The following is a 25,596-nucleotide window of genomic DNA, read 5'->3' as shown; positions in this document are numbered from 1 at the left end:
ACATAACATTATGCTGTAAAGTATTAAACGAAACAAAATAATAATAATAATAATAAACTTCCGTCCCTTTAGTTCTGCGCAGCTTCCTGCAGGACTGAAACTTTATTGATACTGAAGAACTGCTGAGTGACATGGACAAAATAGGTATGAATTTAAATATAGTAGTAGTTTATTTTATTTGGGATTTGTAATTCTGCGTGTTTACCTGGTGTGGTGTAATAATATGATTAGCAGCCAGTTCTGAATTTAGCTGATTTGTGTCATAATTCGCTACTTTGACAGCCAGCTCAGCAACTACATTGCCAAACTGCATCTGACAGTAATGATCCAATGGGTTTTATGAGTATTTTGGTGTCACCCCAGATTTTAGTCTTTGTATTTGCCTGTAGCTGCAGTGGTACTGTTGAACTGCTGTTTTCTTCTGTGTGCAGATTTGCCCCCAGTGGGTCCTGATGATTTGCCCCTGTCTCTGCTGGAGATGGGCTGCTCGGGGAGATTTGAGCTCATCACACACCCACTGCCCAAAAACAAACCCCTGCCTCCACACAGCACGGTTAGTCATATAATAGTACTATAATAATAGTGGGATTCATTTGTGTAAGATAATACATTATATTCTGTGGTACATTCTATAATCTTTCTCTTTTTTTCAGCTTCCCCATGGGCTCCCTCCTACTTGTCTGGATCTAAAAACAGAGGTAGAAAAGCGTTTTCTCCAAGACCCTGCTTGGCTTCCGGTACACGATGTAGATGATGCCTTCCACAAGTTCCTGAAGTATGAAATGAGACACATGCAGAACATAGTGCTTGTCTTTGCAAAATATATATTATATCTTTACTCAGTTTTGTCTGTTACAAATTTGTCCTTTAGGATAAGTACGCGAGACAAAGAGGTGGACTCACTCCTGCACTGCTCACTGTCTCCACTGCACTCCGGTCTGTCTGTGGTCAGAGATCCCACCACCGGTATGCTGCTGGATTTCACTGAGGTAACGCTGGAAAATATTTACTACATTTACTTAAAGTTGTTTTTTTTATTCCATTTTAATCCTCAAATTTAGATTCAGTATTGTTGTTGTACCTAAAGCTAAAACTATTAAAATTGTTTTTGTTAATTAAAATGAAATTGAAGTAAAAAAATAAATATTAGATGTAATATAAAATATAAAAACTTAAAAACTAAAAATGTTACCTTGGCAACTAATTAAAATAGGTAGCTGAAGTATTACAATTAATTACTGAAACCGAAATGAAAAATAAATGAAATATAAATATTTAAATGCAAACAAAAACTAATAAAAAGTATAAAATTACAAAAACCCAAATTTAAAACGTTAATAAACACAGTAGGTTGATTTCTGGAAGAATGTAAAAACTGTGATTCATAAAAATATTGCTTTGTTTATTTGAACGTCCCAATATGTCATCTTCCAACTCAACCAATGGAGTCCGTTTGAGTCAGACTATCTGTTTTGCCCAGCCAATGGAAATCTGTTTGGAAACAATCATTATTTTGCAATTCAGTTACTGCCAGTAGTGTTGCCTAAAATATGATCTTCATCTTTAAATTAAAATTCCTTTTTTTTTTTTTTAAATGTGGACAAGGAAACCACAGTAAATGTTCTTTAAAATATAATGTAATTTTTATAATGAATATGTGACCCTGGAGCACAAAACCAGTCTTAAGTCGCTGGGGTATGTTTGTAGCAATAGCCAAAAATACACTGTATGGGTCAAAATGATTGATTTTTCTTTAATGCCAAAAATCATTAGGATATTAAGTAAAGATCATGTTCCATGAAGATATTTTGTAAATTTCTTACCATAAATATATCAAAACTTAATTTTTGATTAGTAATATGCATTGCTAAGAACTTCATTTGGACAACTTTAAAGGCGATTTTCTCAATATTTTGATGATTTTGCACCCTCAGATTCCAGATTTTCAAATAGTTGTATCTCGGCCAAAAATTGACACTTAAGACTGGTTTTGTGGTCAAGGGTCACATATAACATTGTTTTTCCTTATGTCAGGTGTTATTAGTGGACACAGGATTGTCTGCCAAAAATTCTCTGTCATTACAAAGACAGCCTGGACCCCCATCAGAGAGCCTGAGAGGGAGCAACACAAACTATCCATTCCTGCCAGGTTCAGTAACTCCTATTTAGATCCGTTTCTCATAATTGCGTTTAAAATGATCCAGATTTTAAACTCTGCTGTCCTTGTACAGCTGGAATGGAAGAACTGACGTTAGAGCAGATTAAGAAAAAGTCAGAGCTGGAAGAAGACATTGACTTTGCGAAAGGTTGGTGGTCTGTTTTGTTTTGTCAGTGAACAATGCTTTGTGTGTGAGAGAAAAAACGAAACCGTGACAGTTTGTTTCTTGCCTTAGATTTGTTGACGGTTCCTCCTGGGCTGAAGGCTGGTATGGACTTCAGTGACAAAGGTCGGATTTCATTATTGCTCTCTGCATACATACCATGTCATCATCCCATTTTAAAGCTGTGCATTATTATCCAACAATAAAAATTCTATCATCAATTACTCACCTCAATTACTTTCCAAACTCGTATGACTTTCTTTCTTCAGCAGAACATTTGTCTTTAATCTCTAATACTCTGCCGAAAAAGAAAGTCTTTCAGGTTTGGAGCGACATGAGGATAAGTAAATGATGACAGGATTTTCGTTTTTGAGTGGACTATCTCTTTAATGGCTTTAGAAGCTAAAACCACGAAGAGTGCGGTGAACCTGCTTTCCCTCCTGTCAACCTTTGATGATGCCATTGACGCTCTGCCTGAGGAGAAAGAGGGAGTTTCACAAAAAGAGGAGACTGTTAAACTTCCCAGAACTAACAGCCTGGAGGACCTGGGAATTAAAGTGTGTATGACTTTTAGAAAGGCTTCTCATTTGATTATTTAACCGTTTGTTTAGTTTGTCGTTTTCAAAATATGTTCTTCTTAACCACATGTACTCCTCAGGATTCAGGCAACTCTCCTTCTCAGCCTTCGGCGAACACAGTAAGTCTGAGTGAGCAAAAGAAGAAACTGCAGCAAGAAGGCAAGGGAGACCATAAAAAATGGGCCATTCCTGTGGACATCACCTCACCCTGTGAAGACTTCTACAAGCGTATCCCTGATCCGGCCTTCAAGGTCAGAACTCACTATATGTTCATCATTTTGCAATGTTTTAGTGCAAAGCTGCTGTTATGCACGTGGTTTTTGTGAGTTTGCTGAAATAAAAGTTTGTTCATTTTTTATAGTATCCCTTCGAGCTGGACGTGTTTCAGAAGCAGGCTATTCTCCGACTCGAAGCTCATGACTCTGTGTTTGTCGCGGCTCACACATCAGCTGGCAAGACTGTGGTGGCTGAATATGCAATTGCACTTTCCCAGAAACACATGACCAGGTGTGTATGTGAGACCCAATGTCAGCAGATTGCGTCATTTTAGTTATTTTTTCTTTTTAATAAGATTGGGATCTTTAGAAGTCTCTTATGTTCACCAAGGCAGCATTTATTTGATTAGAAATAGAGTAAATAGTGAAATATTATTGCAATACAAAAGAGCTAATTTCTATTTGATGACATGTTAAAATGTAATTTATTTCTGTGATGCAAAGCTGAATTTTCAGCATCATTACTCCAGTCTTCAGTGTCACATGATCCTTCAGAAATCATTCTAATATGCTGATTTGATGCTCAAGAAACATTTATTATTATTATCAGTGATGAAATTGCGCTGCTTAATATTTGGAAATGGAAACCATAAACATGTTTTTCAGGAGTCTTTGATGAAACGGAAAGTTCAAAAGGACAACATTCATTTAAAATAGAAATATTTTGTAATGTTTTACATGTCTTTACCGCAGGTTTACTATAGTTAAACTAAAACTAAAACCATAAAAAAGTTAACCAAAATAAAACAAAATGTAAAAATTATTTATTCTTTTGCTTATTTTATTTCAGCTACCAAGGCAACATTTCTTGTAGTTTAACTTTAGTGTAATTTGAAGTATTAAAATGACTAAATAAACTAAAACTAATAATACAAATCAATAAAAACTATATGTGACCCTGGACCACAAAACCAGTCAGAAAGGTAAATTTATTTAAATTGAGATTTATACATCATCTGAAAGTTGAATAAATAAGGTTTCCATTGATGTATGGGTTGTTAGGATCGGATAATATTTGGCCGAGATAAAACTATTTGAAAATCTGGAATCTGAGAGTGCAAAAAAATCTAAATATTGAGAAAATCACCTTCAAAGTAAGTCCTTAGCAATGTATATTGCTAATCAAAAATTAAGTTTTCATATATTTATGGTAGGAAATTTACAAAATATCTTCATGAAACATGATCTTTTCTTAATATCCTAATTATTTTTGGCATAAAAGAAAAATCGATAATTTTGACCCAAACAATGTATTGTTGGCTGTTGCTACAAATATACCCGTGATGCTTATGGCTGGTTTTGTGGTGCAGGGTCACATATGAAAACATTTAAAATAAAAAAAACAGCAAAATTCCTAAAACTTTAATTAAAATTAAAGTGAAAATAGAAAGTATAAAATCAGAAAAAAAAAATAAACAAAAAAAATTCAGAAACAAATATAATAATTATCAGTGATACAAAAATAACACTGCTTTATTTCTCAGAAATAACATGCATTCTTGCTGATAAGAATATTAGATATTTAAAAAATTTAATTGCGATTTTGGTGATCTTTTTTAAACTGAGTTAAAAGCATAAATGTAAAGCACTTTGAATTCCCATTGTGTGTGAAATGTGCTAAATAAGTACACTTATCTTTCCTTACTGTGACGTTAGATGAATGGCTCACACTAATATCACTGTTCCTCCTGACAGGACCATTTACACGTCCCCCATTAAGGCCTTGTCCAATCAGAAGTTCCGAGACTTCAAGAACACGTTCAGGGATGTGGGACTTTTGACTGGAGATGTCCAGCTGAGCCCTGAATCCTCGTGTCTCATCATGACCACTGAGATCTTGAGGTGATTATCCAATAGCAAGCCTTCACATCAGTTACTCATAATTCATCTTTTTTTTTTTTTTACACTCTTTGTTAATCAGTATGTCTTCCTCCTAACAGATCTATGCTCTATAACGGGTCCGAGGTCATTCGAGATCTGGAATGGGTCATTTTTGATGAGGTTCACTATATCAATGATGCAGAGGTGATGGTTTTAGTTCAAAAATCTAGTTCAGTTATGCTTTTCTCTTTACTGCATTCAGATCTCATATGATGTTGTTGTTTGTCAGAGGGGAGTGGTGTGGGAGGAAGTGCTCATCATGTTGCCGGAGCATGTTAGCATCATCCTGCTGAGTGCCACAGTGCCAAACGCAGTGGAGTTCAGTGAATGGATTGGGTGTGTGTTATCAAAGCCGTGAAACCAGATTTGATCCTGCTCTATGTAGATTGTGTGGCTCATACGGTTTTACTGTGCTTTCTCTGTCCTCAGGCGTATCAAGAAGCGGCACATCTATGTGATCAGCACAGTTAAAAGGCCTGTTCCTCTAGAGCACTATCTGTATACTGGCAACAGCACCAAGACTCAGAAAGAGCTCTTCCTGTTGCTGGACCCCACTGGAAACTTCCTTACTAAAGGGTACGTTAAGTCACAGATAGTTGGATGCATTTCAGATTTATTCAAGATGTTTAGAGCTCAGTTTATTCTACTGTTTTCAAATATTTTTTAAATAACTATGCTCAACAAGGCTGCATGTATTTGATCAAAAATACAATAAAAATGTAATATTGTGAAATATTATTACGATTTAAAATAAGTGTTTTCTATAAGAATATATTTTAAAATGTAACTCATTCCTGTGATCAAAGCTGAATTTTCAGCATCATTACTCCAGTCTTCAGTGTCACATGATCCTTCAGAAATCATTCTAATAGGCTGATTTGCTGCTCAAGAAACATTTCTTCTTATATCAACGTTAAAAACAGTTGTGCTGCTTCATATTTTTGGGAAACTGTGATATGGGTTTTTTTTTTTTTTACAATTCTTTGATGAATAGAAAGCTCAAAGTAACAGCATTTATTTGAAATATATAATAAAAGAGAATGTAAAATAGAGAAAATAAATTTGGAATGCGGATTAATAATAATAAATCAATTAATATTATAATGTGATTGCAATGTCTTCTTTGACTGTTCTTTAGCTAGAGATAAAATTTTAAGATAACATTTTAACTCAAATGTATTTATTAGTGCTGTCAAACAATTAATCGTGATTAATCACATCCAAAATAAAAGTTTTTGTTTACATAATATATGTATGTATACTGTGTATATTTGTTATGTACATATAAATACAAACACATGCATGTATATATTTAAGAAAAATATGTTTATATTAAATATTATTACATATATTTATATTTAAAACAAAATATCAGAATATGAATATAAATGTGTGTATTTATATATACATAATATATATATATATATATATATACATATATAATGTAAACAAAACCTTTATTTTGGATGTGTTTAATATTTAGTAAATAAGTGCCAGAAAAGGGTTGAAAGTGGTGTATAAAATTACATTTACACAAAAACAACTTTGATTAACATATTTCGACTAACATTGTAGATGGACTTTAGAAGAGGTTTTCAAAGATATAGCTAAGGGCTTTCAAATTGAAACAAATGTTTTGTTTTCCAGCTACTATACCGCAGTAGATACCAAGAAGGAACGCACTAGTAAACATGCACAGTCTTTTGGCACAAAGAATGTATCGCAGCACAACACAACAGCCAGTCAGGTCAGTGTCTGAACCTCTCATCTTTTCTTTTTAAACAGGCTATATAACATAGCAGGTCTTTATTTCTAACAACTACAGTGTTTTCATGGTGTTTTCTTCATCCTCGTTGTGCTCCTCCCAGGATCGAGCCGTGTGGCAGACGCTGCTGAACTATCTGTCTCAGAGGCAGCAGACTCCAGTGGTGGCGTTCACATTCTCTCGGACACGCTGTGATGAAAACGCCCGCTCTTTGACCTCTCTGGACCTCACCAGCTCCATAGAGAAGAGCGAGATCCACTCCTTCCTGCAGAAGAGCCTGACCAGGCTGAGAGGAGGCGATCGCCAGTTACCGCAGGTACATGAGGTTTGGCTCCAGTGTCCAACAGGTTTTTCATTGGCTGTTTCAGATATCTGGAAAACAAGGTGGCTTATACCCAATGTAATGCTGATAAATTATATATAACTCAATTTAATGATAAGCAAAAATGCTGAAATTAAATCAACACTTATTTTACAAAATTTTACTTGAAGGCTGTTTTTAGGAACTTTATGATGTTTTGCACTGTTGAACTGTCCTAAGTTAATTAGTGTGTACTAAATAGTAGTGTATACTTCGAGTTGTCTTTCAAAATTAAATAATACATTTTTTTTGCATTTTGCATAAATAATGTTTTGTTTTTTTACATGACAGTAGGTTAATGACAGTTAAATACAGTTAAACTCTCAGTAACCAATTGTAATAATAAAAAAAGAAAAAATTATTAAACTACTGTAATGCAATAAAAGAAAATGCATTATTTAATTTTTAAAGACAATTCTAAGAATACACTGCTGTTCAAAGGTTTGGGGTCAGTAAAACTTAAAGCCTTTATATTTACCAGTAATGCATTATAAAAGTGTTTTTAATGCGTTAATTATGCTTTGTAATGCATCTTTTGATCCTATGAATGTTATTATACATTATAGCACTTGTCTATTCATAGTTACATCTTTAAAAAGTATAATGCATAAAAACACACGAAAATGACCAATATCAGATGTAACAATGAATTAGCAAATATTATAATGCAATTAATCTTTGGTTACAATTGCTTATGAAATTATGAAATGCATTGCAGTGTACATTATGAATACCTTTATAATGCATTATACATAATGGCTTTAAGTAAAATTAAGCAAAGTAAAGTTACCGGAATTCTATTATGCTCACCAAGGCCATATGTGACCATATGACCAAAAATACAGTTAAATCTTTAATATTGTGAAATATTAAAGCTGTTTTCTATTTTATGTATTTTAAAATATATTTTAAAAAACATATTTGAAAACCAAAGATATGCATTATCCTTTTACAAACAAATTTCCAGTATTAAAAATTGCAGTATATTTGTTGATTAATTAGCCTTTAAAAGTCAATTTAATAGAGTTATGGTGTTTATCAGCGTTGTTTTTTCGTCACAGATCCTGTTGATGCGTGATTTGCTAAAGAGAGGGATTGGTGTTCACCACAGCGGCATCCTGCCAATCCTGAAGGAGATTATTGAGATGCTTTTCTCCAGAGGTTTAGTAAAGGTTTGTTTTATGGAGCTATATATGAATAGACAAAAGCTAAATTTATAGCTACAGTTGTGCTCATAAGTTTACATATCCCTTTCAGAATATGGAAAATGTTAATCATTTTAACAAAATAAGAGGGATCATGAAAATTGCATGTTATTTTTTTATTTAATACTGTCCTGAATAAGCGATTTCACATAACACATGTTTATATATTCTCCACAAGACAAAATAATAACTGAATTTATAAAAATTACCCCGTTCAAAAGTTTACATACCCTTGAATCTTAATACTGTGTGTCGTTTCCTGGATGATCCATGACTGTTTTTCAGTTTTGTGATAGCTGTTCATGAGCCCCTTGTTGGTCCTGAGCAGTTCAACTGCCTGCTGTTCTTCAGACAAATCCTCCAGCTCCTGCACATTCTTTGGTTTTCCAACATTTTCTGCATATTTGATCCCTTTCCAACAGACTATGATTTTGAGATCCATCTTTTCACATAGAGGACAATTGGGGGACTCATACATAACTATTATATAAGGTGAAAACATTTACTGATGCTCAAGAAGGCAACACAATGCATTAAGAGCTGGGGGAGGGGGTAAACTTTTTGAATTGGATGATCAGGGTAAATTGTACTTATTTTGTCTTCTGGGAAACATTTAAGTATTTATGTAGCTTCTTAAGTGCAGCACCAAATGAAAAAAAATATGATCTTTTAACAAAATAAGAAAAAAATTACACATCATCATCTTGTTCAAAAGTGTACACCCTCTGGCTCTTAATGTATTGTGTTGTCTTCTTGAGCATCAGTAAATGTTTTCATCTTTTGTAATAGCTGTGTATGAGTCCCTTAGTTGTCCTCAGTGTGAAAATATGGATCTCAAAATCATACAGTCACTATTGGAAAGGGTTTAAATATGCAGAAGATGCTGGAAAACCAAAGAATGTGCAGGAGCTGGAGGATTTTTCTGAAGAACAGCAGGCAGTTGAACTGCTCAGGACCAACAAGGGACTCATAAACAACTATCACAAAATATAAAAACAGTTGTGGATCATCCACGTATTAAGATTCAAGGGTATGTAAACTTTTGAATGGGGTCATTTTTATAAATTCAGTTATTATTTTGTCTTGTGGAGTATATGTAAACATCTGTTATGTGAAATGGCGTATTCAGGACAGTACTAAATAAAAAATAGCATGCAGTTTTCATGATCGCTTTTATTTTGTTTCAATTATTAACATTTTGCACATTCTGCAAGGGGTATGTAAACTTATGAGCACAACTGTATATTTGATTAAAGACAAAAAAAGGTTGATGACGTACAGTCTTTCTCTCTTTCAGGTGCTGTTTGCTACAGAGACGTTTGCTATGGGTGTGAACATGCCTGCCAGAACCGTCGTGTTCGACAGCATCCGCAAACATGACGGCACGGGTTTCAGAAACCTGCTGCCTGGTAAAAACACAGCTCCTTTGCTGTCTTACATTACAAACAACAAAATGCCTGTTTTGTCCAAACATACCTGACTTGCATCTCTTAACTACGCCTGTTGCAGGTATTCTCATTTAAAATGATAATCGATTTGTATTATCATAACAATAGACGTTATAAGAAGCTGTCAGATACTTGTTAGCGGAGGCGCTACAGGCAGACAGACGCTGCTGATGGCCAGGTGTTTGATGAATTAGCCATCTCTAATGAATGAGCAGATTAATTATGCTGGAGTAGTGCAGATGTTTGTGCACATGTGACTGGACTGCAGTCAGACTGGGGGAAAGACAGCAGGAGGCTTTTGATGTGTGTATGTATGTGTGAGAGAGATGTTTGAGTACACAAGACAGAAAAAATAGATATTTATAAAACATTTGGGTAAATGTGACAATATATATCAAAAGTGTGTCTGGGTCATGTTTCACCCCCAAAATCAAAATAAAGAAAAATTATAAATTATTATTATTTTTAATTTTTAAGACAATTATACGTTTTACTAAAATGAAAATTTTACTTCAATAAAAAATTAAGAAAACAATACCCGTTTTAGGAACATTTTTCAAGTGATTTTTATGACAATTAAACACAATTAAACTCTCTCTCTGTAACCTACTGTAATGTAAAAAAAAGAAGAAAAAAAATGTAATTAAAAATAAATACATTAACTGTGAAAGATAATTCTGAGTATATACTACTATTGAAAAGTTTAGCATTTCTTTATGTTTCAAAATTTGATCAAAGATACAGTAAGAACAGTAATAATGTGAAATATTCTTAAAGTTTTCTATTTTAATGTATTTTAAAATGTAATTTTCAATTTTTATTTGCTCAAGAAGCATTTCTTATTATTCTCAATGTTAAAAACAGTTGTGCTGCTTAATATTTTTGTGCAGACTGTTGAAAATAACAGCATTTATTTGAAATAGAAATCTTTTGTAACATTAGAAATGTATTTACTGGCACTTTTGATTAATTTGAATCTTACTGATTCCAAAACATTAAATGATACTATCATGGTAATATTTGTTGTACTAAATTTATGATTATTTTAATCTAAAATAAAATTCACAGATTTTTTTCCCCCTGAATCATTGTCATGAAAATAGTGTCACAATGCCAAAAAATCATAATGGCCTCAAATGGTAAAAAGAAAAAAAAGAAGCTCAATGTTGTTGTTTAATATATGTGAATGTATAGAATTTTTTTGGTTTAGTCTGATGTTGATCAAGAGTATCACAGTACTAAATTTTGTGTGTGTGTGTGTGTGTGTGTGTGTGTATGTGTGTGTGTGTATGTGTATGTGTATGTGTGTGTGTGTGTGTGTGTGTGTGTGTGTGTGTGTGTGTGTAGGTGAGTACATACAGATGGCGGGCCGTGCAGGCAGAAGAGGTTTGGATGCTACAGGGACCGTTATCATCCTCTGTAAGGCTGGAGTTCATGATATGGGAGACCTCCACGCCATGATGCTGGTCAGTTCTGCAGTCTGAGTCTGTGTTAAACACCTACAGCTCTCTCCTAAAGGTTCAGGCCTGACGCCTCACTGCTGATGATTCTCCTCAGGATGACTAAAACTCAGAAACATGAAAAAAGAAAAAAACAAAAAACAAATTGGACATGATTAGTGAAGTCCTCCATTTTTACCATCATTATTGTAGCACTCTCTGTAGCAATCTCCTCTTTGTAAATCACTGCCTGATTGTTTAATCTGGAGCCAAATACAAACGCTGCTGGTCTTTTTTTAGAGTCATGAGTGTGTGAGTGCACCTCTGTCCTCCTCTTGTGGATGGAGTGTGGGTGAATGGGCTCCTCTTCATTAGAGCGTCCAGCGTGCTGGAGCTGTTTTAACCTCTCAGTGTTTCACATCACGGCTATTCAGTCAATTAACCCTGTCCCTGATTCCCTGACCGCATACACTGCCATTCCAGCACGAAATTCACCAGCATTCACTAGTGCTGTTGTCATTTTGCTCTCTACATTGCACATACCAGAATCCACAGTTGTGAGGGCTGATTTTGAGTGTTATTAGTGTTAGTGAACCAGTGTTATTATTTTATGTTGGTAATGTTAATATTTTTAATTACCTTTTAATATTTTGTTTTAATTTTAGTTGAAGTTTTTATGTACTTTTGACATTTTAATGCTTTTTTATATATATATATATATATACACAAAAATGTTTTTTAATAGTTTTAGTATTAGTTTTAGCTTAATTTCTTAAGCTTAATTTTGCATTTGGCATTTGTAAGGTAATAATTTAGGCAAATAAATCCTGTAGACTTACACTGAAGAGGCAACAATTCATTTTCAAAGGCCAGAATATCAGTTATATAGAGACCTGGACTCTTTTGAATTGGATCAGTCAGAAACCACCTCAGTGATATGCTTAAGATACTCTGACATGTTTGCAAACGCATAGCAATATCCTGGCAGTCTCCCACAACCCCTAGCATCATGGTGGTGAGTTTTCCACAGGCAGATCCTCAGAAAATGTAATGATATAGTTAGTTTTACGAGTAATTTCCATACTGTTTAAAAAAAAAAAAAAAAAGACAGAGCATGAAAAATTAGATTTTCCCCATCCATTTGAGCTGCTGATGAGTTTGACCCAGTCCTTGCGGGATGCGTTTTTTCTCAAATGGGCCAGTAATCTGTGTGCTGATCAGCTCCATGTCATGGAAGTCATGGCAACAGCAGCTGATGCTGTAATAACGCACAGTATGTTGTCAAGGGCCGCTGTGTGATTGGATCTCTGCTGTATGTCAACTCCATTTCCCCACTCTAATTACCCTGGATGAGCACAAAGAGTATCATGATACACACATCCTTACATTGTGTCTTCATGCTATTATTTTCATGGTTTGAAGCCAATTTGTTGTTGTCTGTACTAGGGCTGCAACAACGAATCGATTAAATCGATAAAAATCGATTACTAAAAGCGTTGGCAACGAATTTCATAATCGATTCGTTGTGTCGCGCGACGCGGAGACGTTTGATTATTAAAAAAAAAAAAAACTTTAGTTGAGCGAGGAGCGGAGTGAACACACTCGGTCTCTCTCGCGCACGGATGCTAGCAGAGTTTGGCGCCTCATAAATAAAAACAAAAGTAAAAAAAAAAAAAAGAGCGGAGGTAGAGGAAAGATACATGGCGGAGGCAGAGAAATCCGTGCGACCCAAGTCATCCAAGGTGTGGGAGCAGGGGCGGCGTTTGCGTATGGCAGAGTATGGCAGTTGCCATACCCTAGCCCAGTCAGGTGCTGTGAAAAATTATCCAAACTTGAGTCGCTTATAATTCGTTTTATTATTTTAAATCAGAGAGTTTTAAAAATAGTAAACCAATGATAAGCATTAAAATAACTTGTCAGTAAAACTTCGTAACGCCATTGGATCATCGAGCTCTCAGCGAGACCTCGTAACTTCACCCGCCTCCGTTCAGATTGACGCGCGCGCACAGCCTGGAGAAGATGAGATCTCTGCTTTTTCGCAATGCAAGGGTGAATAAATAATTGGTGTTTGAATAGTACAGCGTTTTCTTTACTCAAACACTATGTCAGTAAAGGATAATGTTTTGTGTGTTTGAAGAGTGGAGAAGAATTAGTTATTTGCTGTCTATATACGTTTTAAATATCCTGTGCATTATGTGCATAAGCGCTTAATTTGAGATTTTGGCCAAGTGTATTAAACAACAAGAAAAAACTAAGCGCCCATATAGCTACAATCAAAGTTATATAACCTGTAAAAGTTGATGAAAGCATAATGCACTTAATGCACTGCATAACAGCCGTTCTAACGACAGACAAAACACTCCATCTCCGTCATTCTCTGGTCAAAAACATTATTAACTCCATTTGAGCTTGATTTTCATATAATGTTAAGTGCAGGTGTCTGATACAATACCAACGCTAACGACGCAGTGTTGTAAATTATTTAATTTTTGCACTCCCAAAAGTCTATATATGTGGCAGATGTAAAGCATACATGTGTATGTTTTTGTGTTAGTCCATTTTATTTTATTTTATTATTATTATAACAGCTCAGGGATGTTCAAGGAGCAACATGTTTGTGCACTTTCTAAAGATTTTAGTTCTGTTTTTGAATAAAGGGTTGGAAATGAATGCTTTTTTTTTTTTTAAATCCGATTCATCGATTAATCGAAAAAATAATCGACAGATTAATCGATTATTAAAATAATCATTAGTTGCAGCCCTAGTCTGTACGCCATAGTCTTAGTTTAAATATTGGCAATCGATAAATTAATCGATGATGGTTGTTTTAAAGGAGACCGATTATAAGCGCTATATAAATGCATCATTCATTCATTCATTCTATTATGTCCCTTTTTACAATATGTATATAAGTTTCAGGTGTCCCCAGAATGTGTCTGAAGTTTTAGTTCAAAATACCCCACAGATAATTTATTATATCATTTTGAAAATGCCTATTTTGAGTGGAAGCAAAAACACGCTGTTTTTGTGCATGCCTCTTTAAATGCAAATGAGCTGCTGCTCCCCGCCCCATTTTCCAGAATAGAGCTGTGTCTTTACAGCTCGTACCTCAGAGACTCTGCTAAAAAAACATCTGTTTGGTTTTGATTATCATGTTTTAAAGCCATATTAGTTTAAACAAAATAAGCTCTCTTTCATGTCTTATTGCGCTTAAACTGTCAAATACATGCAAGTTTATGTTAAAAACACATGAGTTACAAAACCAGTAGGTTATGTCTGTGAAGGTAAACAGCTGGGAAAGAAATCACATGTTTATATTCGACCTGTGGGGCAGCAGCATAATATACAGTAAATAAATCAATAAATCCACTGCTCGTCTCCTCTGAGGCTGGGACTATAAATAGTGTTCTGTGCTCGTCAGTGCAGACAAAGACAGAACAGTTAGCATGCATTGCTCAAACTTTCGCCATGGCATTAGAACTGGTACACCGTTGACGCTTGTGAAAACACAATGGCGGCATTGTCGGTGGAAACTTGCAGATTAAGGGGCGGTAATATTATAATAAGATCCCCTTTATACATCACTGGGGGCTCGTCAAATCTGAGCGGCTCGTTTGTTCACAAGCTTTCAACAAAATTACTAGGTTGTTCTTTTTCACGTTTTCTGGGTTGGTAGATACACTGAGGACCCAATTATAGCACTTAAACACGGAAAAAGTCTGATTTTCATGATCTATTACCTTTAAATGAAATGGAGTTAAATATGCAAGAGCACAGAGAGATGGTGTTAATGTGTGGCGGTTCTCTCTTTGTCAGGGGAAGCCGACAGTCCTGCAGTCTCAGTTCAGACTGACCTACACCATGATCCTGAATCTGCTGCGTGTGGAGGCCCTGAGGGTCACCGACATGATGAGGAGGAGCTTTTCTGAGAACCACAGGGATACGCAGGTAAACGGCCTCATTTCCCAGCAGCCCCTGGGTGACGCTGAAATGTCTGTGGGGTTTGCATGCCCCAGTAACTGCCTCGGTAATTCAATCTTGCAAAAGGCCGAAATATGAAATATGTGATGAAATGTTATGAAACCCTTTTGGTTAGCCAAGTCATTTCTGTCTTTGTGTTGCTTAGGCTCACGAGAAGAGAATAAGTGAACTGAGGAACACAGTCTCCTCTCTCCCTCCGCTGGACACGGAGGGGCAGTTATCTGATATACTTTCATATTACCACACCATCACAGAGCTGCGCATCACCACAGAGACCCTGCAGGTACACACACACACATACACACACATTTATATGAGCACAGTGAGCACTATCACAGAGCTGTACACTTGATTCACAGCATTTGAGCAATTATATTCAGTTACAAACCAGCTAAGAAAAACACTGGGCAGTTGATTTCAGATTAAATGACAGAACTGAATTGATCGAATTTAAAAAAAAAAAAAAAAGAATGATCTTGATTTAAATTTTATTCAGGGTTACTAAACAAAAACTGAAACCATAAAAAAAAAATTGTATTACTTCAAAATTTAAAAAAAAAAATATGTTAAGTAAAATAAATAAAAAAACTTGCTAAGACAACATTTCTCATTTTCATTTTGTTTAATTTGATGTACTAAAATAACTAAAACTGAAATAAAAGTAATAAAAAGCTACATGGACATCTTAAAAATTCCCTAAAAACAAATAAAAGTGATACAAATGTAATAAACAAAAAAATATAAAAATAAAAACTAATTAAATGTTATTAAAAATGATTCTAGTATTTCAGTGAAATGATACTAAAATAACACTGATATGATTTAAATTGTTAAAATATTTACAATTCTACACATTACAATATAACAGGTGATATAAAAGATGTGAGCAAAAATGACTTTCTTCTTAATTAAATAAAACAATTGTCATTATGATAACATTAAGCTAATTTATATATACCATTTTGTTTTATTATTTTTAGTATATTATTATTTATATATAACATTGAAAGAAAAAAAATATATATAAATTGCATTGTATTTTATAATAATGACGTCTCTCTCTGTGTGTGTGGCAGCGAGCTGTGCTGGAGTCAATGAATGGACTCAAAGCTCTGTCTGTGGGGAGGGTGGTAATAGTGAACAATGGCCAGCATCACAACGCCCTGGGAGTCATTCTACAGGTGTGTGACTGAATAATGAACACATTTTACTGTCATCTTCTCTGCAACAATGACCACTGACACTGTCACATATTCAGTTGGGGAAAGTCGGGTAAGATGGGCCAACACTTAATCCACCAAACACTGTTATTATTACTATTGCAGATGCAATGTGCATTAGTTGTTTTACTCATTTGTGTTTATAATTTTATTTGAATGCAAGTTATTTTTGTATTCCTTAATGGTTCATCACACAGTTAGGCTTTTCATCAATATTACTCCAGTTTTCAGTGTCAGAAATCATTCTAATATGGTGATTTGCTGCTGATGAAGCATTTCTGATTATTATCAGTGTTGAAAACAGCTGCTTCATATTTTTGTGGAAACCATAATGCATTTTTTCAAGGATAGATTCAAGTTCAAGGATAAATATAAAATTCAAAAGAACATAATTTATTTGAAATAGAAATATTCTGTAACTATCTGTACTGTCCCTTTTTTTTCAATTTAATGCGTTTAATTTCTTTAAAAAAAAAAAAATCTTAATGACCCCAAATTTTGAACAGTAGTGTATTTCCGAGAGGACAACTTAAGTAGAAAGTTGCACAGCTTACCTCACTCGCCCCTATTTGTTTTCCTCTCTCTCTTTCCCATCATCTCCTCCCACAGGTGTCCAACGATGCAGTAAATCGCACTTTCACCGCTCTCATTATCTGTGAGAAGGGTAATGAGGAGGCGGCGGGTGATGATCAGTCTAATAAAGTCTTACATCTCATCTACAGCACTTCACTGTTTATTCCAGAGGGTGAGCAGACACGTGTACACACACACACACACACACACACACACACACACACACAGCATCACATCCACCCCCAAATCTTACTTGCCCACACAGTAAATCACCACCGGTTAGCTTGGAGAGTACCGTCATGAACGTCACACCTACTTCTACAGCTTCTTTTGTTGTTAAAGTGTCATTAGAGTGTGACTGTGTGTGTAGGACCCTGCAGTCATACGGTGCAGAAACTGAAGTTGCAGGACGTCTCTGCCATCACAGCCAAAACCCTCAAGGTCATTCCAGAGAGAATCATCGACAACTACAATAAAAGACAGCAGCCACGCTTCAGGTGTGTATGTGCTCATCTCGATTGTTTTGCATTTGTTGAACTGTGGTACTGATAATAAAAAAACTTTCCTTCCTAGACTGGATCCACCAGGTCAAGCTATTTCTACAGCAACTCAGGAGCTCCTGCGATTGGCTGAGGCCAATCCAAATGGCATTACAACCCTTGACCCTGTGAATGACCTGCACCTGAAGGGTGTGGATGTGGTGGAGGGAGTGATAAGGCAACGAGTGTTACAGGACTGTCTGAAAGACTTCCACTGCATCCACTCGCCCACCTTCACTGAACAGGTCTGTTTATTATATTCATGTGTCACATTCATACATCACCGCTCAGAAGTTTGTGGCCAGTAAGATTTATTTTATTTTTTTAAAGAAATTAATACTTTTATTCAGCAAGGATGAATTAAATGGATCAAAAGTGACATGTTACAAAATATTTATATTTCAGATAAATGCTGTTCTTTTGAACCTTTAATTCATCAAAAAATAAACAAATAAAACCTAAAAAAATTAATAACATTTCCGCAAAAATATTAAGCAGCAAATTTGCTCTCAACATGTTTTCCCTTTGAATTAAATAGATTTTTCTGAGCCTTTTGGAAGATATTTGTTCTTGTTGTAATCATCAAATTCACTTCATTTTGATCAATTTCTCATAAAACAAGACTTCTTATTTTATATATTTTTGCTTTTCAGGTAAATGAATTTTGATTTAAGAATCTTTAGACATTTACTTTTTTGTTTGTTTGTTTGTTTGTTTTACTCTAGATCTGTTGGAAGTTGTATTTTTATTAATGCTGTCAAACAATTAATCCAAAATAAAAGTTTATATGTACTGTGTATATTTATTATGTATATATAAATAGACACACACACACACACACACAAATACAGTATATATTTAGAAAATATTTACATGTATTTATATTTACATTCATAGAATTTATATTATATATAAATATATTTAATATATAAACATAAAAAATAAAAATAAAAGTTAAATATATACATGCATGGGTGTGTATTTATTTATATATGCATAATAACACACACATATACTATGTGAACCAAAACTTTTATTTTGGATGCGATTAATTGCAATTAATCGTTTGACAGCACTAATTTTTATACTTTGAAGCATTGCTAATACAAGACATTTACATTTACAGACCATATTGATGTATTGTGTTCTATTCAATTTATTTCTAAAAGTTTTTTACTTGGTTCTAAAAAGTCATAAAGCCTGCAGAAACCGTGTCAAATAGAAAACAGTTGTTTTAGATTGTAATAATATTTCAGACACTTCTTTCAAAAACAAAAAATCTTACCGACCCCGAACTTTTGATTGGTAGTGTTTTTCCTTCTGTTTTAGGTCATGTCCAAGTCCACTGTGCAGACAAAAGGAAAAAAAATAAATTTCTAATCTAAATGTATCCTCGGCTGTATTTTCTCATCCATATTTAGTAATTTGGCACAGTAACTCTCCCAAGTGCACAGACTCTAATTTATCAAGTGTGACAGTGGCAGGGAGGAGCAAGGATGTGTCTCATTAGCTCTCAGTAATCACTTCCAGCATTCACCTTCTGCAGTGTACTGATGGAGTAGAGTGATAAACTCGCTCTTTCTCACTGTCATTTTCATATTCTCTCTCTGTGTGTGAATGTCTTGCTCAGTTTGCGCGTGTGCAGGAGAGGATGAGTGTACAGGAGGAGCTTGACAAGCTTCTGTTCCTGGTGTCAGATCAGTCATTGACACTGCTGCCTGACTACCATCAGAGAATCAAGGTCAGTCCATCTACTCATTCTGCTGCATGTCCACGTTATAAATGGATATGTTTCAGTACCACAGTAATATGTTCTTTGATATGCAGTCATGAAATGAATAATAACAAGAATTTTGTATATAAACATGCAGACACAAGCACGTGTGTGTGTGTGTGTGTGTGTATTAGCATCCATTAATTATATGTGGGCCTGCCTATAACCTTTTTATACTTTTTAGACTAAAGTTTGGTACTGTATAATTCAAACAAGTAATTAATGACCAAATATTCATGTTTTATTTAATTTAGGCTTTTGTTCACATATAATGTTGTGCTCTATATACACTGTGTGCAGAATTATTAGGCAAGTTGATATTATGGTCATATTTTTTTGCCAAGAAAATTTTACCAATTCCAAACCACATCAATCTTAATAACTACTATTGATTTTGTATTTAATAATTTCTAAGTTATATATAATTGTCCATGAAGGCTGATAGTCAGAAACTTCTTATTTCAGGTGTGCTGAATTATTAGGCAGGTTTTCTTTTACAGATAAAATGAGCCAAAAAAGAGATTGAACTCAAAGTAAAAAAAAAATAATAATAATTAAATGCCCATGAGAAGGATGCAATACTAATTCAATAATAGAATTAGCAAAGTTAAGGCATGACCATTGGGCAGCTAAATGCTCATTGGGTCAGCAGGGTCAGAAAAAACAGGTGGAGAAGAAAAGACACGTTAACTGCAAAATAATTAAGAATTAAGGTGAAGAATTAGGTGTGAAACCATCAGGAATCATTTAGTCTCCAGCGCCATCATTTTCCAGAACTGCAACCTTCCTGGAGTCTCCAGAATTACAAGGTGTCAGGTTCTCAGAGACTTTGCTTGGGTAAAAAATTCTTTAAAATGGCCCTCACTTAATAAGAATAACATGCTGAAGTGTTGTGAAATACATGAAGACTGATTTTGTATAGGATTTATGGACAGATAAGTTGAGAGTGACTCTTGAAGGACCAGCATCACATCCTCTTGTACCACAGTTTGAAGAATTTATCTTCCAGAATCTGGCAGTAAGTTTTAGGAGCTCATTTTTAATCAATCCTGCAAGACAGACTTTTCAGGATAGGAGATGAACTAAAATGAGCTCCCAAAACTTACTGCCAGATTCTGGAAGATAAATTCTTCAAACTGTGGTACAAGAGGATGTGATGCTAAATGATTCCTGATGGTTTCTCACATAATTCTTCACCTTAATTCTTTATTCTTTTGCAGTTAACGTGTCTTTTCCTCTCAACCTGTTTTTTCTGACCTTGCTGACCCAATGAGCATTTAGCTGCCCAGTGGTCATGCCTTAACTTTGCTAATTCTATTATTGCATTAGTATTGCATCCTTCTCATGGGCATTTAATAATTTTTTTAACTTTTATTCTTGAGTTCAATCTCTTTTTTGGCTCATTTTATCTGTAAAGGAAAACCTGCCTAATAATTCTGCACACCTGAAATAAGAAGTTTCTGACTATCAGCCTTCATGGACAATTATATATCACTTATAAATTATTAAATACAAAATCAATAGTAGTTATTAAGATTGATGTGGTTTGGAATTGGTAAAATGTTCTTGGAAAAAAAATCTGACCAGAATATCAACTTGCCTAATAATTCTGCACACAGTGTATGTGCTTTGATCAATGTTTATGTGTGAATAAAAGAAGCTGAGTAAATAAACAACAACAGAATTATCAATGGGATTTTTGGCCAAACTATTCCTTAAAAGCCCAAAAATGAAAATATGTTGACAATTTACTCACCCTCAGGCCATCCAAGATGTAGATGAGTTTGATTCTTCATCAGAACAGATTTGGAGAAATTTAGCATTACATCACTTGCTCACCAACGGATCCTCTGCAGTGAATGGGTGCCGTCAGAATGAGAGTCCAAACAGCTGATAAAAACATCACAATAATCCACATGTAATCCACACAACTCCGGTCCATCAATTAACATCTTGTGAAGCAAAAAGCTGTGTATTTGTAAGAAACAAATCCATAATTTTAATTTAAATCCAGCTAAAATAAAGCCCTCTATCCAGTGAAAAGGTCTTCTTGTCTTAATCAAGAGAGAAATATGCACAGATCCAGCACCATTTACAAGCCAAAACAGTTCTAAACAAATATGTCAGTGGATATTGATATGAGAGAACATCAGGAGATGGACTTTGTCACTGGAGAAAACATTATTATGGATTATAGGATCATAATTTGGACAGAAGCGACGCTCGTTAACTGATGGACTGGAGTCATGTGGATTACTTGTGGATTATTATAATGTTTTTATCAGTTGTTTGGACTCTCATTCTGACGGCACCCATTCACTGCAGAGCATCCATTGGTGAGCAAGTGATGTAATACTAAACTTCTTTAAAACTATTCTGATGAAGAAACAAACTCATCTATACCTTAAATGGCCTGAGGGTGAGTGAATTTTTAGCAAATTTTCATTTTTGAGTGAACTATTTGGTGTACATACACCATTATTGTATGTACAATAGAAAAAAATAGATAACCGTATAATGCCTTTGAAACCTGGGACAGAAAAGTGTGAACTATTCTAATTATGGGAAGAAAAAAAATCTTGATCAGACCAGAATTAATTATTTAAATGTTAATATTGGCCAATACTGATACAGCGGATGATATTTTGTGCATCAAGTCATTAACATTTTTTTGCCATGCTTTGTTCATCATTATATGTTTGCTAATGTCACAGATATTATAACCACAGTCAGTGCTAACAGTATAGTGTTGTATTCGCAGGTGTTGGAAGCGCTGCAGTATGTGGACAGCACTGGGGCGGTTCAGCTGAAGGGTCGTGTGGCGTGTCAGATCAGCAGTCATGAGCTACTGCTGACTGAACTCCTGTTTGAGAACACACTGAGTCCTCTCGCCCCGGAGGAGAGCGCCGCCCTGCTGTCCTGCCTCATCTTCACGCAAAACACCCAGATCAACCCGCACCTTACCAACACGCTACAAGAGGTAATGCAGAGCTTGCCGGAGATTAAAAGCTGAGGAAATCCTGTGAATTACACATGCTAATGCATTATGCCCATCTGAAAAAACATTGAGCAATTTGTTTGAGCCCACAGCCATTAGAATATAAAGCATCAGATACTCCTGTCGTCATGGTTATGGATGGATGTGAATTCATACGGCTCTCTGAGCTCAACACCCAAGAGATGTTCATAAGAATGTAGTGGATGCGGCCAGGATGCTTAGCTTTATGCCTTTAGCAAAGGATGCAGTCGCACACGAACGTGTAGGTGTGTGTTGTCGAATGGCCCAGAAACATGGAATTGCTTTAAAGGGACCGTGAATAAGTCATGACACACAAGAGTTATATAGTTCACAGAGGCTCGTAGACCAATATGAAAAAGCCCTTGCTGTTCAAACGCTGCGAGGTGAGGGTGTACAGGTAATATAGCTGCAGTTTGACTGCATGACTACATTGCCTGCCTTGCTCTAGCTGTGTAAGCACTTAGACAGCAGATGGAGACGAGAGTGGAGCACAGGACAAAAGAAACTGACGCAGTGCTAAGAGATCTCATTATGACTAATAGGTAAAACTATATGTTTAGGCCAGCTAATTTAATTAATTACACAAGAAGCCACTTAATTAATTGAATTAATCACTGTTTGTCACATATAACAATAACAATAACTTTAATTGAAGATAAAACATTAAATGATGAGTAAATAATTAAGATATTACACAATGCATATACAGCTATGTAAAAAAACGTAAGAGACCGCTTGAAAATCCTTAAGTTTCTCTGGATTTACTAGGTATGGTTTGAGAAAAATGTTAATATTTGTTTTATTCTATAAAGGTCTGGTAACATTTCTTCCAAATTTCAAATAAAATTTAGAAAATGACAATTAATTTAATCAAAATAAATGTTTTCATTTGTTGTGATTGAAAATCAGGGTTATTCCACCAAATATTGATTTCTTAACTCTTCCGAAGTTAAAAAAAAATTGGTATTGTTTGTTGTCTAAACATGAACATAAACATGTCGGAAAACAAGGCATCTTTTTGTTATTTTGACTAATTGTCAAAAATGCTCAAAATGAAAATTGTTATTTAAAATATGGAAGAAATGTCATCAGTAGTTTACAGAATATAACAAAAATTACATTTTACTCAAACCAGAGAAAATCCAGAGAAACTGAGAATTTTCTAGTGGTCTCTTAATTTCTTTCCATAGCTGTGTGTGTATTTCAAAATGTAATTTAAATCATTTTATAATTGTGTAAATCATTTTATAAATCATTTTTCCATTCTCTTGCTTTTGTAGGGCATCAATCAAGTGCTCAATGTGGCACAGCGTATTGGTGAGCTGCAGAGGGATTGTGGGATAGCTCAGACTGCTGAAGACTTTGTGGCCCAGTTCAAGTTTGGCCTGACTGAGGTTGTATACTGCTGGGCAAGAGGCATGGTGAGCACTGACCTTAAAACGCAAATGATCCAACCATCACAGTGGCCTTATTATGGTGCTCATTTAGTTCACTTGATATTATAGTTTTTATATAATAATATCATAGAGACAAATTAATTTATCCTTTAAGGAAGACCTAATTATGAAACTCTGTCCATCTATCTATCTATATTAAATGTAGCTTCTCTAATAATAGCACTTTGCACAAATATTCATATTTTTGTAATGCAATGATATTAAAGTCACTATATTCTTCTTTGTATAAAGAAAATCATTTTCAAAGTAGGACCTTATTGGGATAATGATGTTATGTTTTTGTGTTTGGTAGCCGTTTTCTGAGATTGCGCAGCTGACGGATGTGCAGGAGGGGACGATCGTACGCTGCATCCAGAGGCTGGACGAGGTCCTGAAGGAAGTGAGACAGGCTGCGCGCATTGTGGGCGACTCCGTCCTGGGCAGCAAGATGGAAAGAGCCTCACTGGCCATACGCAGAGACATTGTGTTCACCGCATCGCTCTACACGCACTGAGAGAGAGAGAGCAAGAGGCAGAATGTGTTTGTGTGTTGGATACAGAATAGAGCGTACAGATTATGGACCTGAGAAACTGTTCTTGAATTACTGAGTGCATGTTTACATTGAGTTGAGTATGCATGTGCGAGTGAAGGAGTAATTCACTCCTCATACCTGACCACAGATGTGATCTCAATATAAAATGGAGATTGACATCAGCCATGAACTGTAATTAATTGTACAGCAATAAAATGAGCTGTATGTGGAACACTGGTTTCATCCATATTGTCAGGAAAAACTAAAAATTATACAGTGCTTTTGCATTGTGAGCATTTTAATGAGAACTGCAGTGGTGTTTTCTTTTATGTTTGTGTGTCGATATCATTGCTATTCTCACATTTGCTGTCATTTTTATTTTTTTATTATTTTACTTTTGTCATGAGGGACGTTTCTTTATTCTGGTTGCACTGCATTTTTGCTCTCTCTTAACCCTCTGCACCCACTTTTTATCATTAAATATAGTTCATAAATAAAAAATCATAAATTAGCCCTCAGATCAGTCAGGACAATTTTCAGATACGGCAAACGATCATATGTTTTTTTTTTTTTTTTAATTCATGATTCTTTAAGTTTTACATTTGGTCTTCCCAGTTCTGAATATTTGATTAGTTTTCACAGTATCTCAAGAATTTTATATTAACTTTTGTATTATTCTGCTTTCAATAAATAAACAGTTTATAATAGAGCCATATGAATATTTCACAAATACATCTCTATTGTGACGAGCAGTCAATATAGGCCAACTTTTCATATTAATAAAACAGTTTTTTGTTAGTCCAGGTCTAATTTTAGAAAATATAAAATATTTTGAATCATTTTTTATTTTATGATTTACTTAAGCTGCATACAACCCAAAGTACAATACTACAGTTACAGATATTATATTGTAAAACCATAATAATGTGTGACTGTAATATTTTAATGTCAGTTTTAGCTAATGCCAAGTTTCCACAGTTTACTGTAACACGATGGTAGTTTATCGGAAACTAGTTACCATGGTAACCACATTATTCGGCATTTTTAATGTCTTTTCTGTTTTAAATTTCTGTCTCTTCATTTCTTCTTGTAAATACACTTTATTAGTTTTAGTATTTTTAAATTAATCATATTAACGTGATGATATGTGCCTCATGGATGCTGTAGTGTGGGTTTACTGTCTCTTTAAGACGCTCTGGTTAATTCAGTGTAACTAGATGCGTTAGTTGAAACCTGTTTCTCTGCTGCT

The 25,596-nt window shown here is 34.8% G+C and overlaps 1 protein-coding gene across 1 annotated transcript; it reads left to right on the top strand.

Moving 5' to 3' along the window:
* Positions 1–58: 58 nt before the first annotated feature.
* Positions 59–25,012, top strand: skic2 (SKI2 subunit of superkiller complex). Its single transcript, XM_058754026.1, has 29 exons — positions 59–144; positions 432–553; positions 654–775; positions 872–989; positions 2,035–2,149; positions 2,232–2,306; positions 2,394–2,447; positions 2,721–2,878; positions 2,980–3,150; positions 3,261–3,406; positions 4,870–5,016; positions 5,115–5,199; positions 5,285–5,391; positions 5,485–5,631; positions 6,703–6,802; positions 6,924–7,136; positions 8,243–8,353; positions 9,684–9,795; positions 11,182–11,300; positions 15,090–15,221; positions 15,400–15,537; positions 16,331–16,435; positions 17,084–17,219; positions 17,418–17,544; positions 17,621–17,831; positions 19,217–19,327; positions 22,122–22,340; positions 23,660–23,800; positions 24,129–25,012. The coding sequence occupies exons 1-29, from the start codon at positions 132–134 to the stop codon at positions 24,327–24,329; spliced, it is 3,756 nt and encodes a 1,251-aa protein (XP_058610009.1). The 5' UTR covers positions 59–131; the 3' UTR covers positions 24,330–25,012.
* Positions 25,013–25,596: the final 584 nt, after the last annotated feature.

This window comes from Onychostoma macrolepis, chromosome 19 (assembly GCF_012432095.1).
Source record: "Onychostoma macrolepis isolate SWU-2019 chromosome 19, ASM1243209v1, whole genome shotgun sequence".
In the NCBI taxonomy this organism is placed as follows: domain Eukaryota; kingdom Metazoa; phylum Chordata; class Actinopteri; order Cypriniformes; family Cyprinidae; genus Onychostoma; species Onychostoma macrolepis.
This window is presented reverse-complemented; position numbering and strand designations above follow the sequence as displayed.

Coding starts and splice junctions, on each gene's coding strand:
- skic2 (XM_058754026.1), top strand. Junction 9,796..11,181: donor TTTCAGAAACCTGCTGCCTG/GTAAAAACACAG, acceptor GTGTGTGTGTAG/GTGAGTACATACAGATGGCG. Junction 19,328..22,121: donor ACTACCATCAGAGAATCAAG/GTCAGTCCATCT, acceptor TTGTATTCGCAG/GTGTTGGAAGCGCTGCAGTA.